At 35.9% G+C, this 18,322-nt stretch overlaps 2 protein-coding genes across 2 annotated transcripts; one reads left to right on the top strand and one right to left on the bottom strand.

Moving 5' to 3' along the window:
* Positions 1–2,404: 2,404 nt before the first annotated feature.
* LOC141595495 (protein FAR1-RELATED SEQUENCE 5-like) lies at positions 2,405–4,689 on the bottom strand. The gene is made up of 3 exons (XM_074415463.1): positions 4,536–4,689; positions 3,216–3,513; positions 2,405–3,092 (listed from the first exon to the last, which is right to left on the bottom strand). Exons 1-3 carry the CDS (start codon positions 4,687–4,689, stop codon positions 2,405–2,407), a joined length of 1,140 nt encoding a protein of 379 aa, XP_074271564.1.
* Positions 4,690–4,774: 85 nt separating this feature from the next.
* Positions 4,775–17,627, top strand: LOC141595494 (putative F-box/LRR-repeat protein At5g38386). Its single transcript, XM_074415461.1, has 7 exons — positions 4,775–4,829; positions 5,832–5,966; positions 6,059–6,342; positions 16,561–16,788; positions 16,936–17,085; positions 17,335–17,398; positions 17,443–17,627. Exons 1-7 carry the CDS (start codon positions 4,775–4,777, stop codon positions 17,625–17,627), a joined length of 1,101 nt encoding a protein of 366 aa, XP_074271562.1.
* The last annotated feature ends 695 nt before the right edge of the window (positions 17,628–18,322 follow it).

The following is an 18,322-nucleotide window of genomic DNA, read 5'->3' as shown; positions in this document are numbered from 1 at the left end:
AGAAGAAGATGATGATGATGATTTGGAAATTATTTTCGATGTCCCTTGTTTGAAGAAAAGGATGTCCCCAACAAAAGTAGCGAAGCTCATAAATATTTTATGTCCAATTCAGAAGGAAAGTTTATTGGCTACACCTTTCAAACATTTCGCCGAACAAAGAGTGACCAAAATTCTGACTGCCTTAGCTCACTATATTGTCCAGAATTACAATGACAGAAACCGAAAATTGAGGTTGGATAGTGGAGAGACAATTGATGTCTCCAAAGAACGACGTTCAAAGAGTATTGGGTCTTCCAAATGGAGGTATTGTACCAAAGTATTCAGTTGAGGAGATGCAACCGGTTTTAAAAGAGTGGATAGATCAATTTGGTAATGATGCCAGAGGAAAATTGGTGAAGATGAGTGTGCTAGGAAAATACATAGAAAATCATAAGCAAGATGGGGGACCAATGTTCAAGAGGAACATTTTATTGTTTATCATATCAGCTGTGATATGTTCTTACGGGAATGAACATGTGTATGTAGATGCATTTCCGTGGGTAGTCAACTTAGATAAATTGGACGAGCTAGACTGGTGCGAGTTCGTCCATGATAAATTGTTGAAGACAAGAGAAAATTGGTCTCCCAAAAAGCAATTCCGTGGTCCTCTATTATTTCTTACGGTGAGTTACATTTATATTATATCATTTTATTTATGTTGCATTGTAATAAACAGTATTACTTTGTCTCTGTTCACTTTCCTTGTGTATTAGCTTCTTTATTCACTTTCATTGTGTATTAGCTGATTTTGTTTGTCTATTAGCTCACTTTCTTTCATTTTTAGATCATTTTTTTTCTGTCTGCTTTTTTTGTATATTAGCTCACTTACTTTGTGTATTAGCTCATTTGCTTTGGTTATTAGCTCATTTTTTCTTTGTTTATTTTTTTTGTAAATTAGCTCAGTATCTTTGTGTATTAGCTCATTTTCTTTGGTTATTAGCTCATTTTCTTTGGTTATTAGCTCATTTTTTCTCTGTTCACTTTTTTTTTGAAAATTAGCTCACTATATTTGTATATTAGCTCACTTTCTTTGTTTATTAGCTCATTTTCTTTGGTTATTAGCTCATTTTTCTCTGTTTACTTTTTTTTTGTAAATTAGCTCATCATCTTTGTGTATTAGCTCATTTTCTTTCGTTACTAGCTCATTTTTTCTGTGTTTAACTTTTTTGTGTATAATAGCTCACTTTCTTTGTGTATTAGCTCATTTTCTTTGATTATTAGCTCATTTTATCTACATAGTAACTCATATAGGTAATTGTGTACAAACCCCATCTATAGTAAAAGTTTAAGCTTTTAAACTTCATTTATATGTGCAGCTACACTTTGTGGACACCGTTGTCGATTCGAGAAGGGATGTGGACAGAACTAGCCCTATACTTATTGGTTGGGCTACCGAAGATCTGAACAAGAGACGGAAGAAGGGCGAAAAAAGAGGTGGTTTTGGTTGTGGGTTCGTTGAAAAGAATCCTTTAATTGTCTCAAGTGTAAGTAATTTTCAGGAATCAATTTAGACGATATTGTTCATAAAGTATATGTATTACACGCTTAGGGAATTGTATGTATATCGCATAAAGATTACGAACATTATTATCAGGGGCGGCCCGTGAATTTCGGAGGCCCTGTTCCGAATATTAAATTGAGGCCCCAAAATTATTAATCGCCATTTAGTTAAGGTCCTAAACGTAAATTATTAATCACTTTTCATCGAGCTAATTGATCATCATCGTACATTTTTACTAAGTAAACGAAAAAATAAAAATTTGAGAAAAAAAGGAAATGCTATGATTTATTTTAGGCATATATAAAACACAAATTATATAAATAAGACGGTTTTACATCGTGAGACGGTTCACTTCTATAAATAACTATTAATTTATTTGTAATAAATAAATTGTTATTTTACATAATGAAACCATTTTACACAATAATAAATAAATATAAGGTATAAATATAGTTAAAAAGTTGAAAGATGAATATCGTAGTCGCCGTAAATAACAAAAGAACCAAAAAGGTGAAAGAGTGTAATTCTTTGAAGCCTATGGTCTACTTAAAAATAAGGAAAAGGAAAAAAAAATCTGTTGATGCACGTGTATTTGGGGGGGGAAGTAAAGATGGTCTAGTGTGTAAACTGTAGACAAGCATAGTTGTATACTTGTATGTTGACTTATACGGATTAGGAAGTAGTCTGTAAAGAGGAAAAAGGCCAGTCATTTTCATTTTTAATGTAATAGATTGGGCTTAAATTTCGAGGCCCTATTTCTTCTTGGGCCCCTGTGCTGAGGACCGAATGGCACAACTATTGGGCCGCCCCTGATTATTATAAACCTATTGATAAGAATACGAGCTTTTGTAATAAGAATACGAGCTATTGTAAGTACCTATTCCAACAATGATTTAATTCTTCTTCAGTATGACATCTTTTCAAGATACGACTGAACAACTTGTTAAAACCAAGGCTCTCTTTTAACCGTCCAAGATGAGCAGCTGAATTCTTGAACAAATGCCACACGCATAATCTATGCTTTGAATGTGGAAAACACACTTTAATAGCATTTGACATTGCTTTAGATTGATCCGTCATAATAGTTTTGGGCTGAATACCTCCCATTGACTTCAAGAAAGTACCATACAACCACTCAAACGACTCAGTGCGCTCATTCAACATAAACCCTATGCCGAACAAACAAATTCGAGTATGATTGTTAATCCCAACAAATGGCGCACAAATCATATCGTATTTATTCGTACAATAGGTTCCATCATTTCCAAGAAGCTCATAATAAGCTTCATAATCCTGCCTCATTATCTTATCCCTAAAAAATACACTTACTAAAGCATTATTCTCATCCAACTCGAAATCGTAATAAAAATCCTCCTCACTTGCGGCCCTCTGCTTCAAAATATTTATAAGAGTATTGCAATCTGTAACATCAAACTTCTTTTTCCCTGCCTTTTTTATAGCAGTCGCAGCATCACCATATTCAAAACCAACTACAGCAGAACCCCCCGCCTCCTTTGCCAATGACCTCACCCCATCAACTAAACGAATACCACTGCTTCGCAAATGCAAAAGTTATTTAACTGAAATAGAATCAACCTTTCTGTGACATCTTAAATGGTGAACTTCATTAGGATGACAAAACTCATGATTATGAATCATATCATGTCGTACACACTCATATTTACCATCAATAATTTTAAAATGCACCATTGCCTTATAATGATGAGTCCTCCGATCCAACTTTGTATAGTTTTTACCCACAACTCCCTTCTTGGCCTTAGTACCCTGTTCAAAACAACAAAACTCTCTCCCAATAACATCACATTTGTTAGTTTTCCTCAAATTAGAATGTCTGATACCAAAGCACTTAATAAATGAATATCTACGATAAGCTTCATAAGCATCATTCTCGGAATCAACTTTAAGTCCAATCAATTCTGATTGTTCAGCTTCAACCCATGCATCTTTGGTACCTAGAAGCATATCAAATACACATTCAACCCATGCTACAAATATTAAACCGGATTTGTAAGAGTTCATGTAAAAATAATACGAGAACACAATTTAAGCACTTAAAAATACGAGCTATTACTAAAAGAACAGAAGTTTTAAAATACCATGACTTAAGAATACGAGCTATTGTAACAAGAATATAATATGAGCTAATGTAAGAAAAAATACGAGAACACGAGCTAATTGAAACACTTCTCGAGCTTAAAATATTGAACCAGATTTGTATGACGCTAAAATTTGGTGATATATTAAGCGCTAAAAAATACGAGCTTTCATAAATAGAACACGAGCTTAAAATACAAGCACATAAGAATACTAGCTATTGGAATAAGAATACGAGCTAATGTTAAAATAATACGAGAACACAAATTAAGCGCTTAAAAAACGAGCTTTTATAAATAGAACACGAGCTTAAAATACAAGCACATAAGAATACGAGCTATTGTAATACGAATACGAGCTAATATTAAATAATGCGAGAACACAAATTAAACGCTTAAAAATACGAGCTTTTATAAATAGAACACGAGCTTCAAATACAAGCACATAAGAATACGAGCTATTGTAATAAGAATACGAGCTAAGGTTAAAATAATACGAGAACACAAATTAAGCGCTTAAAAATATGAGCTTTTATAAATAGAACACGAGCTTAAAATACAAGCACATAAGAATACGAGCTATCGTAACAAGAATAAGAGCTAATGTTAAAATAATACGAGAACACGAGCTAATTGAGACACTTATCGAGCTTAAAGTATTAAACCAGACTTGTAAGACGCTAAAGTTTGATAACATATTAATCGCTTAAAAATACGAGCTATTACTAAAAGAACACGAGCTTAAAAAAACAAGCAGATAAGAATACGACTTACTAAGATAAGAATACGAGCTATTGTTAAAACAATACAAGAACACAAATTAATCGCTTAAAAATACGAGCTTTTATAAAAAGAATACGAGCTAATAAATTTAACTTGACAGGGAGATGTAATATCTATTTGTCTTTCCAACACCATTGAATCAGAGTTAAATGTTTCAGTTTCCATTAAAGTTTCATGCTCCTTCGAAGTTCCATCTTCAATTAATGACGATACAATTGAAGTTTCATCCGCCATCGAAGCTTCATCCGCCATTGATGATAAAAATTTATTAAATCCTTACCGATTTTGATTGAAGAAAGAGAGATATAATTGTTGATATAACAATTTTAGGAAGAAAATGATTCATTTACTGGAGATGGAGGATGGGGAGGAGTTGGAAAAATGTGGAAGCAGTTAGAGAGAGAAGAGGGATTAAGATTACGTTACTCTTGTTTTTTTTTTTTGTTTCTTTTTTGTCAAAAGTAATTGAAAAATACTAAATTACCCCTGAATGTACAATAGCATTGTACATCCAGTTGTATAGTCTTGGAACTGCTACTAGATTGTATGTTTATTTGTATTGGTTGAACTATAACTGATTTAACACGTGAGCTTAATTTGTGTGTGGTAGTCACTGACTATTGTTTATTGTAGCTCTGATACTCACCCTTCGAGCCTTCAACACGATCTTCTCTATTGCTTATACTTCCTTTTCCTCATCATGTCAATATGGATAATATTTTACTTTCATAGAAAAAATAGCTGGGGTAATTGAGTAAAGTAACCGACTGTACAAGAATTATTCTTGTATCATAGTATCAATGCTCAAATTCATTATATAAAAACTATAAACATTCCGTGCATTGCACGGGTCATAAAACTAGTGGTCTAATCAAAACCAGACTTATTTAATTCGAACCGAACTCTAACCTAATATAACTCTTTTATCAAGCGAAAGCCTACAAACCCTAATATCTAAAAAAAATATGTGATCGCAAGCATGAAAAACATAAAAAAACTGTGACATCGTTAAACTCAGTTCAAGGAGAAGTCGTTTTACTTATATCTGCCTTTCGAGTTTCGATTGAATATATTGCTCTTGCTCTGTGGTTCATGCTCAATTGCGGAGTACTTTTTATACAAATTTATGCGAGATCATTAAAAGGAACTACTCCATATGTTGGGGAATGAGCTGTAGTGGAATTAGGATTTGAAGTTAAGATAGGCGAAACCTTGTGAAGAATTAATAAATACAATAGCGGAAACAAGAAAAGTCGATCATTTCTTCTAAATTTTCAAAGTTTCCGTTATTACCATGGTTTCATCCTGTATAAGATTATTATTATTATGGGTACTGTACTTGAATCATCAATAAATATCATTGATCAGGTGTTTTGTTGTTGGTTACATTTCAGGTAGTCGTGTAAAGGCCATGACGTCGTCTAGGGAACGTGGATGTAAAAGTCTTTCTGATAGGATTAGTAATTTACCTGATGAATTGATCGGTCACATAATTTCGTTTCTACCAACAAGGTGTTCTGTGAGCACAAGTATTCTATCAACGAGATGGCGGTACCTATTTACATTGACTACTAATCGTCTTTCTTTCAACGATTCACCGTGTTTTGTTACACTTCGAAAGGAGGTAAGAAATTCGATATGGCTCAAAAAAGAAGGTTTAAAGAATTTGTTTATAAATTCTTGCAATTGCATCAAATGTCACTCATTAAGAAATTTAGTCTAAGATGTCGAGGCAGTTATGATATATCAGAATTGAACCTATGGGTTAGTAATGTGGTGCAAAAGGGTGTTCAAGAGCTTCATTATGATGTTAATGATATTAACAATATCTCAGCAAATATTGACAAATATGCAAGGCAATCAATTAGCCCCAAAAATCAAGCAATCAGAAGATGCATCCACACTGTAATTATAGGAAGATTTCTTTGTGTATATTCTCTATTGTATAAGCTCATATTCTTAGCCATAATTAGCTACACCTCTCCTCCTATATAAGCTGTAAAAATCATTAACCAACTTATGGTTGAGGCCCAACTATTATAAATATTCCTATTACGCTCCCTCACTCAAATGCCCATTGCGCTTAAAGAGTGGTTAGTTGTGCACCGGCTCCCCCGTACCGTGTGCTGGGTTTTCACTTCGAGTTTTTGAGGGGTTTTGAGGTTGCCAGGATTCGAACCCGTGACCTTCGGTCACACTGGCTCTGATACCATGATAGATGAACCAACTCAACCAAAACCTTAATGTGACACCCTCATTTATTGCGGAAAAGTAAACACGTAATTCTAAATAAAAACTGCATGAATATGTTTGTAATAGGTTCATTTGGGTAAAAACCTGTAATTTTTAAAACCGAAAACGAAACCTGAACCTGTTATAAAAATATCCACATGGGAAGGTGTCAAACATGCAAGGTCTAAAATGAATCTCATAAATAAAACATCGCTAAAGTCGCGAAACAAAGTTATACAACCCAAATATGAAAAAGGGAGACATATGTCCCTAAAAAGTATATGACATAAAGAGTGTTTAAGGGTCACAATAAAATAAAGCCAATCTAGGTCCCAAGGTTACTTTTCTCGCTAGCTTGTCCATGTACCCCATATATGCATCACCTACCTGTCAATCGCATTTTATACAAATACGAAAGCCACAGTCAGTGGGGAGTAACTCCGAGTTCTCCCAGCCACGAAATGTAATAATTAATATAACATGTAAACATAAGAATATGAATATGAATAACACATAGCCTTAGCATATAGATGCTAGACAATCGTACTCATCATGTGAACAACAATATAACAACACATAGTCCTAGCATATGAATACTAGACCGACTCATACTACACTATCATGTGAATCACATAACATCCAGGAATCCAAACTCTATCAACCATAGCCGGCTTGCATCTCACCTTCTATGATTCATAGAATCATCAACAAGAAAGGACAATATATCTAGAGACAGGCATAAGTTCCTAGTACAGTCAATAGTCACTCTGTAACTCGAGTCTATACCACGAGGTAAGGTAAACACCCTAGTCCTAAACCTGCGCAGACCTAGCGACATGCGGAAAATACCGCATCCAAGACCCATGATCACACACATGACTACCCCTAAGGAGTCCACCAAAGGGTTGGCTAGTACTTAAGCTGACCACATACTTCTAAGAGTACGTCAGGAGGTCATACCCTAACTTGGATATAAGCCCACCAAGCTAAGACACAAAGGCTATTAAGCTGTGAACATACACTCGTCAAAGACTATAAGGGCCTATCTATGACGAAGGCCGAAATACTCACCTAGGACCTAGTCCCAGCTTGAATACTTTAGCCCACACCACACAAGACAAGTAGGACACCCAATTAACCATAAGAGGGGCAAAGAGTCCAAACTTGCACACACACAAATGATCATACACACCCTAGCATATGAAAGACTACGCAAGAGCATATTCAGCTGACAATCCAACAATATCTCCAATATCAATAATAATCTAAATTCCAGCTAATCAACCGTACCATAATCCGTGAGAACAAGCTAAAATGGCAAAGAGGCAACAAGACTCAAGCATAAGGCATCCAAAGCATCCAACAACCAACATGTGAAATGATAATTACAAACATCAAGGCATAACATAAAACATCCAATAACAACCAATCTCACCTCAAAGACAAACCCTCGACCCGAGTCCCGCGACGGGTCATCGGTCAAATCGAGGCTGACCGGTTTAAACCTAGTTTGACCAAACTCGTTCGGTCAAACTGCTCACTCGTAGTCTTGGCCTACTTTGGCCCAAATCACAAAATTCATTACAATATCATTCTCATGCAATATTCCAGTTTCTATCATGTGAACACTATCAACATAAAGAAAACATTCCAACTTACAAAATAACTAATTCCACAAAATTCTCGCATAATAAAATAGCATAAATAACCGTCTCACACAAGGGTAAACTTTTTTATAAATTTTAATCGATAAAACGACGCCATTTACTCATACGGACTCCGAATTGAGTGATTCAAGTGGCTAAACCACCTAATTTTTCGATGTCGTTCAATCTGTCATATTTTTGGAAACATTGGAAACCGTCTCGGTCCGGTCTTCGACGCGTTCCAGCCAAAACTCGGACTTGTCACAACACATAATTCCTCATCCAAATTTGTTCCAAACAATAATATACAAATGGGTAACATAAATTAAACATAAGCATACTCATCTTACTCCATTCATTCATTTATCAACAAGATCGTCTCAAACAACAACAAACAACAAATACAACTACTAATGTGACATTAATTCGTCGAGTAACTCGGAATAGTTACCTTAAGCTAGCAAAGAGACAAGTAATAACTTGAGAAAGCTTCTAAAACCCAAAATTATGCATCATCTTCTACAATATATGAGTCTCCTAACTCATCTTCATATTCTTCACCTATAAGAACAACAAAAACATAATTATTAAGCTTAAATTCGAAAACCCTAAAAAAAGTGTCTTAAACAAAAATTGGGGGAAATGAAGATAAATCTTACTAGGAGATGAGGATTGAAGAGAGGATTCCAAATATATAATTTTTATGAGATTTGGTGGAGAAATGAAGGATTTATGGTGGATTTAGGGATTGTAAGGAGGATTTTTAGTGGGTTTTTGGTGTTTGAGAGAAGGAGGAGATCGATTGAGTTATGGAGGAAATGAAAATTGAAATAGGGGGCAAAAGGAGGGTAGGTGGCCAGCCAAAAGGCATGGGGAGATGGGTCATTTGTTTACGTTTTGGGGTTTGCTTCGACGGTAATTAGAAATATTCGTCGAACGCGATTTCCGAGAATATTAAAGTTCTTAAACACGATTTTACTAAAAGATTAAGTACTCATATGCCCAATATCCAAACTCGTTTACCCAACGACCGTAAGAAATGGGAAAATTCCAATTTTACGACTTTTATCCGAAATCTATTTTATCAAAGGAAAAGGTTTAAATATAGTTTAAATCACTTTTAAACATTTCTAAACTATCAAAAATAATTACATTTCTTCAAAATAAAATAAGATTATATTTTATCAAATAAATTTTATTTCAAATAAATTAATATTAAATTAAAATAGATTAAAATATTACTCTTAAATATAATAAAGGTCTTCAAATTTACGGGGTGTTACAATCATCCCTCCTTTTAAGAAGTTTCGTCCCCGAAACTTAGAAGAAGGAACATTGTATATATGTAGGTCTATCTCTTTAAAATCAAGTAAACAAAATCTTCAAAATGTGAACGTATGAAATATAAGTGTCTTTTCAATGGAACGGAATATCCTCGTCGGTCGTTCAAGAACATCAACATTCCAAATCAAAGACATAAAAATATATATTTTTATACCAACAAATGAGAAAACCAATTATCGGACGTCTCCAATAACGAGCTTTACCACTCATTGACGTTAAAACAAGTGGAAAACATTAAAACATTTTCAAAATCTTTAGCTCGAAATTCTATAAAAAGGATAATGACTCCACTAGCTATGACCAAACTCTAACTATGACTTTTAAACAACTAAGCAAGGACTAATAACGCGGAGAGTATTTAAGAGAAGGAGAGGAACACTCGAAAGGATAGCTAAAACTCACAAGAATTAGATAAAGGAAAGAGGATTACTTCACGAGAAAAGTTCGGGATATTTAGCTAACATAGAAGATTCAGGCTCCCAAGTTTCTTCTTCGGCATTTCCACAACGCCAAAGGATACGAACTAGGGGCACCACTTTGTTTCTAAGTTGCTTGTTTGCTCTTTCGAGGATTCGGATTGGCCTTTCTTCCAAAGTCAAGTTAGGCTCCAAATCTGGGATTTCTTCTTGAATGACATGGCTCGGATCACTAATGTACTTCCTCAACTGAGATACATGGAAGACATCATGAACCTTGCTCAAATTCGGGGGCAACTCCAAACGGTAAACAACGGGACCAATCTTCTCAAGCACACGGAAAGGTCCAATGTATTTGGGACTCAACTTTCCTTTCACACCAAACCGTTTCACCCCTTTCATAGGTGATACCTTAAGGAACACTCGATCATCAACCTCAAAGGCAAGTGGTCGACGACGGACATCGGCATAAGATTTATGTCGGTCTTGAGCGGCTTTCATACGCTCTCGAATGATCTGAACCTGATTGATGGTCTCAGTCACCAAATCGGGTCCCAACACATGAGCATCTTGGACTTGATCCCAACAAACAGGACTACGGCACTTCCTACCGTACAAAGCTTCATAAGGTGACATCTTGATAGAGGAATGATAGCTATTGTTGTAGGAGAATTCAACAAGAGGTAAGCACTTCTCCCAAGAAGTGTGGAAGTCTAAAGCACAAGCACGGAGGAGGTCCTCTAAAGTCTGGATAGTCCTCTCAGTCTGTCCATCTGTAGCGGCATGAAAAGCGGTACTCATCAATAGCTTACTACCCATGGCTTCTTCAAAGCAGTCCGGAAACAGGAACAGAATCTAGGGTCACGATCTGAAATTATATCCTTAGGCACTCCATGGTAGCGTACTATCTCCCTCACATAGGCCTCAGCTAGGACATCTAATCTCCACGTCTCCTTGATAGGTATAAACCTAGCACATTTGGTCAATCGATCTACAACCACCCAAACAGCATCTTTTCCACTCGCAGTCTTAGGTAAAGTCATCACAAAGTCCATGGAAATGGATTCCCATTTCCAAAGGGGAACATCCAAAGGTTGTAGCAAACCCCCGGGTTTCTGATGCTCAATCTTCACTTTCTGACAGGTAAGACACTTGCTAATATACTCTAGGACATCAATCTTCATTCTAGGCCACCAAAACTGTAATCTCAAGTCTTTATACATCTTGTCACCACCAGGATGAATAGAGTAAGGAGAAAGGTGAGTTTCATCAAGGATCTTCTTCCTCAACTCGACTACTCTCGGAACATATATCCTACCTTGGTAACGAAGGTGTCCATCACTATCCACCACACAATCCTTAGCTTGCCCAAGTTGGATTTTTGCTTGAATGGACTTGAAAGTAGCATCCTCAGGTAGGCAAGTACGGATCTCATGGTAAAATTCGGGTTCTGCACTCAAGGCACTAAGATAGTCAAAGCCCTTCCCAACAAGGCTTATCCCTAGCTTTTGAAATTCCGTGGTAAGTTCATCAGGTAACACACGGATAGTGCTCAAAGAGTGACTAGTCTTCCTACTCAAAGCATCGGCCACCACATTTGCTTTCCCTTCATGAAAAATCAACTCGGCATCATAATCATTCACCAACTCTAGCCATCTTCTTTGCCTCATATTCAATTCTTTCTGGGTAAAGATACACCTCAAACTCTTATGATCGGTATAAATGCGGCAATGAACTCCAATAAGGTAATGCCTCCATGTCTTCAAGGCATGTACCACGGCGGCTAATTCAAGATCATGAGTCGGATAGTTCACCTCGTGAACCCTCAGTTGTCGAGAAGCATAAGCAATAACCCTTCGATTTTGCATCAAGACACAACCTAAACCATGCTTTGAAGCAACACAATAAACATCGTAGTCCACACCATCCTCAGGTAAGGTCAACAAGGATGTCAAAGATAGAGTTTCATAGGTTATGAGTTTCAAACTTAAAGGAGGAGCATGATGAAGCGAGAAAAAGAGGTATGAATGGTAACCCGTATGGTCAAAGAAAAAAGGAATTAGACAACAAGGAAACGCCAGGTACTCAAACCTCAAACAACAACATCATCCTAAACGGTTCCAAAAACTTCCTAACATTAAAATTTATAACCACAACACTTCCAAGGATTTCCTCAAAACACTCATGTTACTTCATCCTAAGCAATTCCGTGAAATAAGGTACTCCACTATAAGTGTGATCTCATCACTCCAAACCCTCAAACATCCACAAACAACTCCCACAACATCATGGTCAGCGCTCCAACAAAGCTATACTCGTATCCAAAGTGATCATAGAAGCCAATCAAAAACTCGACTTACTTAGTCAATTCTACATCCTCAAATCCACCATTCAATTTCATCCATTTTAAGTCAAGTTCTAAGCACTGGCATCCCAAGACACGTCTCACTACACTTCTCAAGCCTTTCTAATCCCAAACACAAACAACAAAGCCAAGTTCCATAACCTTAGCAACAAGAGCAACTCACACTCGTTAACACAAATAACTCCACTAAACAACCACACTCACTTTATCAAGGAACTAGGTATAAGAATCACTAAGTATGTCTCATCACACTACCTAAGTCTTTCCAACATCAAATCCTCTCAAAACCAGGTTTAAGGGTCAGACACAAACAATCTCCTCAAAAGTCGAATTTTCCAACCAAGGTCAACATTCCTCAAGAGAAAGAGTACTATCAAAAGGCGTTAAGGAAGGATAAGCAAGGAATAAAGGACAAGTTAGGAGGGTACAAGAGTAACTTTCAAGGAAAGAGAAAAGAGAGTTTAGAAGAAGAATAAGCACCAAGATATAAAGAATAAGGCAAGGTACACAAAGAATGAGAAACATCTTCGAGAAAGTAGAAGCATTCTTCAAAGGTAAACACATCTTCAGTCCTCAGCAATAGACACCAAATCTTGATCTTCATGTAGGTAAGCTCACGGTCATTGATCCAAGGGCACAACAATTATTAAGTGACAATCAACAAACACGTTAGAACCTAACAAAGAGCAAGCACACTACAAACTACACCATAAGGTCCTAAGTCTACCCATCCTACCCATCTCTCAAGTTTATTATTTTAAGGTCAAGTTATTTTTATCGGGGGTGCACAAACGTGCGTCGGGAGCAAATATGCTCTGATACCAACTGTGACACCCTCATTTATTGCGGAAAAGTAAACACGTAATTCTAGATAAAAACTGCATGAATATGTTTGTAATAGGTTCATTTGGGTAAAAACCTGTAATTTTTAAAACCGAAAACGAAACATGAACCTGCTATAAAAATATCCACATGGGAAGGTGTCAAACATGCAAGGTCTAAAATGAATCTCATAAATAAAACATCGCTAAAGTCGCGAAACAAAGTTATACAACCCAAATATGAAAAAGGGAGACATATGTCCATAAAAAGTATATGACATAAAAAGTGTTTAAGGGTCACAATAAAATAAAGCCAATCTAGGTCCCAAGGTTACTTTGCTTGCTAGCTCGTCCATGTACCCCATATATGCATCACCTACCTGTCAATCGCATTTTATACAAATACGAAAGCCACGATCGGTGGGGAGTAACTCCGAGTTCTCCCCCACCACGAAATGTAATAATTAATATAACATGTAAACATAAGAATATGAATATGAATAACACATAGCCTTAGCATATAGATGCTAGACAATCGTACTCATCATGTGAACAACAATATAACAACACATAGTCCTAACATATGAATACTAGACCGACTCATACTACACTATCATGTGAATCACATAACATCCAGGAATCCAAACTCTATCAACCATAGCCGGCTTGCATCTCACCTTCTATGATTCATAGAATCATCAACAAGAAAGGACAATATATCTAGAGACAGGCATAAGTTCCTAGTACAGTCAATAGTCACTCTGTAACTCGAGTCTATACCACGAGGTAAGGAAAACACCCTAGTTCTAAACCTGCGCAGATCTAGCGACATGCGGAAAATACCGCACCAAGACCCATGATCACACACATGACTACCCCTAAGGAGTCCACCAAAGGGTTGGCTAGTACTTAAGCTGACCACATACTTCTAAGAGTACGTCAGGAGGTCATACCCTAACTTGGATATAAGCCCACCAAGCTAAGACACAAAGGCTATTAAGCTGTGAACATACACTCGTCAAAGACTATAAGGGCCTATCTATGACGAAGGCCGAAATACTCACCTAGGACCTAGTCCCAGCTTGAATACTTTAGCCCACACCACACAAGACAAGTAGGACACCCAATTAACCATAAGAGGGGCAAAGAGTCCAAACTTGCACACACACAAATGATCATACACACCCTAGCATATGAAAGACTACGCAAGAGCATATTTAGCTGACAATCCAACAATATCTCCAATATCAATAATAATCCAAATTCCAGCTAATCAACCGTACCATAATCAGTGAGAACAAGCTAAAATGGCAGAGAGGCAACAAGACTCAAGCATAAGGCATCCAAATCATCCAACAACCAACATGTGAAATGATAGTTACAAACATCAAGGCATAACATAAAACATCCAATAACAACCAATCTCACTTCAAAGACAAACACTCGACCCGAGTCCCGCGACGGGTCATCGGTCAAATCAAGGCTGACCGGTTTAAACCTAGTTTGACCAAACTCGTTCGGTCAATCTGGCCCAGCTCAGAGTCTTGGCCTACTTTGGCCCAAATCACAAAATTCATTACAATATCATTCTCACGCAATATTCCAGTTTCTATCATGTGAACACTATCAACATATAGAAAACATTCCAACTTACAAAATAACTAATTCAACAAAATTCTCGCATAATAAAATAGCATAAATAACCGTCTCACATAAGGGTAAACGTTTTTATAAATTTTAATCGATAAAACGACGTCATTTACTCATACGGACTCCGAATTGAGTGATTCAAGTGGCTAAACCACCTAATTTTTCGATGTCGTTCAATCTGTCATATTTTTGGAAACATTGGAAACCGTCTCGGTCCGGTACTGACGCGTTCCAGCCAAAACACGGACTTGTCACAACACATAATTCCTCATCCAAATTTGTTCCAAACAATAATATACAAATAGGTAACATAAATTAAATATAAGCATACTCATCTTACTTCATTCATTCATTTATCAACAAGATCGTCTCAAACAACAACAAACAACAACAAACAACAACAAACAACAACAAACAACAAATACAACTACTAATGTGACATTAATTTGTCGAGTAACTCGGAATAGTTACCTTAAACTAGCAAAGAGACAAGTAATAACTTGAGAAAGCTTCTAAAACCCAAAATTATGCATCATCTTCTACAATATATGAGTCTCCTAACTCATCTTCATATTCTTCACCTATAAGAACAACAAAAACACAATTATTAAGCTTAAATTCGAAAACCCTAAAAAAGTGTCTTAAACAAAAATTGGGGGAAATGAAGATAAAGCTTACTAGGAGATGAGGATTGAAGAGAGGATTCCAAATATATAATTTTTATAAGATTTTGTGGAGAATTGAAGGATTTATGGTGGATTTAGGGATTGTAAGGAGTATTTTTAGTGGGTTTTTGGTGTTTGAGAGAAGGAGGAGATCGATTGAGTTATGGAGGAAATGAAAATTGAAATAGGGGGCAAAAGGAGAGTAGGTGGCCAGCCAAAAGGCATGGGGAGATGGGTCATTTGTTTACGTTTTGGGGTTTGCTTCGACGGTAATTAGAAATATTCGTCGAACGCGATTTCCGAGAATATTAAAGTTCTTAAACACGATTTTACTAAAAGATTAAGTACTCATATGCCCAATATCCAAACTCGTTTACCCAACGACCGTAAGAAATGGGAAAATCCCAATTTTACGACTTTTATCCGAAATCTATTTTATCAAAGGAAAAGATTTAAATATAGTTTAAATCACTTTTAAACATTTCTAAACTATCAAAAATAATTATATTTCTTCAAAATAAAATAAGATTATATTTTATCAAATAAATTTTATTTCAAATAAATTAATATTAAATTAAAATAGATTAAAATATTACTCTTAAATATAATAAAGGTCTTCAAATTTACGGGTGTGTACTTAAGGTGATGGTTGAGGCCAAACTATTATAAATATTCCTATTAAATGAGAGGCATGGTCTGCTGCCAGATGGAGTTGTAACGTGCGAAACACTAGCGAGATTGGAATTGTTGGGTTATAACTACTATGAGATCAAAATTCTTCTATCAGCCTCATTACCGAGCCTCAAGATTCTTCATCTGGATCGTGTTAGGTTCTTTGATCAGTCTTCAATTCAAAGATTGTTTTGTAGCTCGAAATTGCTTCAAGAATTGACCCTCGATTCTTGTGGTTCGTATACAAGTGGTCATGTTATTATCTCTACTCAACTACTCAAAGTGCTAACATTAAAAACTTGCTCTTTTAAGGAAGTTTTGTTTGAGATTGATGCACCTAATTTAGCATATTTAACATACAGTTGCAGTGTTGGTGTTAAAATTGTTCCTTCGTCGAAATGCTCATGCTCTCTTATCAAGGTGGAGCTAAACTTCGACGGGAATACACAAGCTTATTACTCACTCGAGTATGACCTTGAAATCTATAAGGCCACTGCCTATAATACCACAGAATTATATCATATCCCTGACTCCGTCAAGGTATATATATATATTTTCTTTCAACGATGCTATTTGCCCGATGGCCTAAAATTATCACAAAATTCAGGGTAAGGGAGTTAGGGCAGTAGAGGTTGTGTGAGTCAATTATTTTAGCTTTCATATAATTAAATTTGGTTCATGTTACAGTTTCTTCTTAAGCGTCTTGATCAAGAGCAAATGCCCGAGTTTCATAGCCTGTCAAAATTACGCCTTGGCTGCTTCCCTTCTTATTTTTGGAAATATGTGACAACGTTGCTTGACAAATCCCCTCAACTGGAAACTGTCATCTTTGAAAAGGTTAGCATCAACTAAGTATGTACCCTTGTTAATTCTATACTACTCCCTACATTTCAATAATCAAAGGTTAACAAATAATTTGGTGAAGAGATTAATTGGTTAGTTAATTCATTTTTTTTTTGAGAGAGGTTAGTTAATTCATTTGGTTACCTTTTCTATTTTTTTTTTTTACGACGGGTATTTTAATCAAAGTAAACAATTAATTGTTTAGTTAGTTTTTTCTCACTTGTTCATATGTTCTTTTTTCAGGGCTTTCGTCACTGCTGCAGTCATCCGCGGTCACCTGTAAGTGAATCTCTATTACCATTTTCATGTAATGCTCAAGTGATAGAAGTGCATAAATTTTGTGGCTGTAAGGGTTCGTTGTTACTTCTAATTTAAGGCATCTTGTTAGAAACGCGAAATTCCTGAAGAAAATGATTGTTGTCAAGAGAGTTCTCGGATGGCGTTACGCTAATGATAAGAAGGATGAAGTGCAGATAAACAAGGATTTGATGAACCTTCCAAGGGCTTCAAGCGACTGTTGTATTGAACTAAATTAGTATAACAACTCCCCGACCGTTGTATTGAACTATATATATATATATATAATGGTTTTAATGGAAAAGGTGTGGTTATTTCACCATCCGTTTCTTGTCACTGAACAATTCTGCTGTTTTGATACTGTAGAATCATCATTAGTTCACTCCGGGAGAAATTGTCATGCTATCGCTAGTATTCTAGACTTTGCAAAATAAAATTGAAAAATCAATGGGTAAATTTGAATCAAATTGAAGCTATACTGAATTTGACATATCGAAAGAAACTCAAACTTGAATTGAATACATCTGAAAGATACTAACTAAACTGATCAACCCGAACTATTTTCTTATAAAGGCACTCAATTTTATGATTTTTTTTTATTTAGTAATATCACTTTGAATTATAACATCCCAGCTGAAAAATTTACTAATGAATTTATTAAGTCAATTCATGGACACCCAATACAAACCCGCTAATTCGAAGTTCGATCTGATGATATTAACCTAATGCTCCCTCCATACCTAAGCGGCTAAGCCAATATAAAACAAACCGAATAATTGGCTAACCGAAACAAACCCGAATGGAATCAAACTCAAAACGAGACTAAAGTTAACCCAAATAACACCGGACTTATTTAACTCGATTTGAACTCGAATTGGATGCCCCTTTTATCAGGCCTGATGGTACAAACCCTAATTTTTAAAACATGTGATCG

The sequence above is a fragment of the Silene latifolia genome, chromosome 8 (genome assembly GCF_048544455.1).
Source record: "Silene latifolia isolate original U9 population chromosome 8, ASM4854445v1, whole genome shotgun sequence".
In the NCBI taxonomy this organism is placed as follows: domain Eukaryota; kingdom Viridiplantae; phylum Streptophyta; class Magnoliopsida; order Caryophyllales; family Caryophyllaceae; genus Silene; species Silene latifolia.
This window is presented reverse-complemented; position numbering and strand designations above follow the sequence as displayed.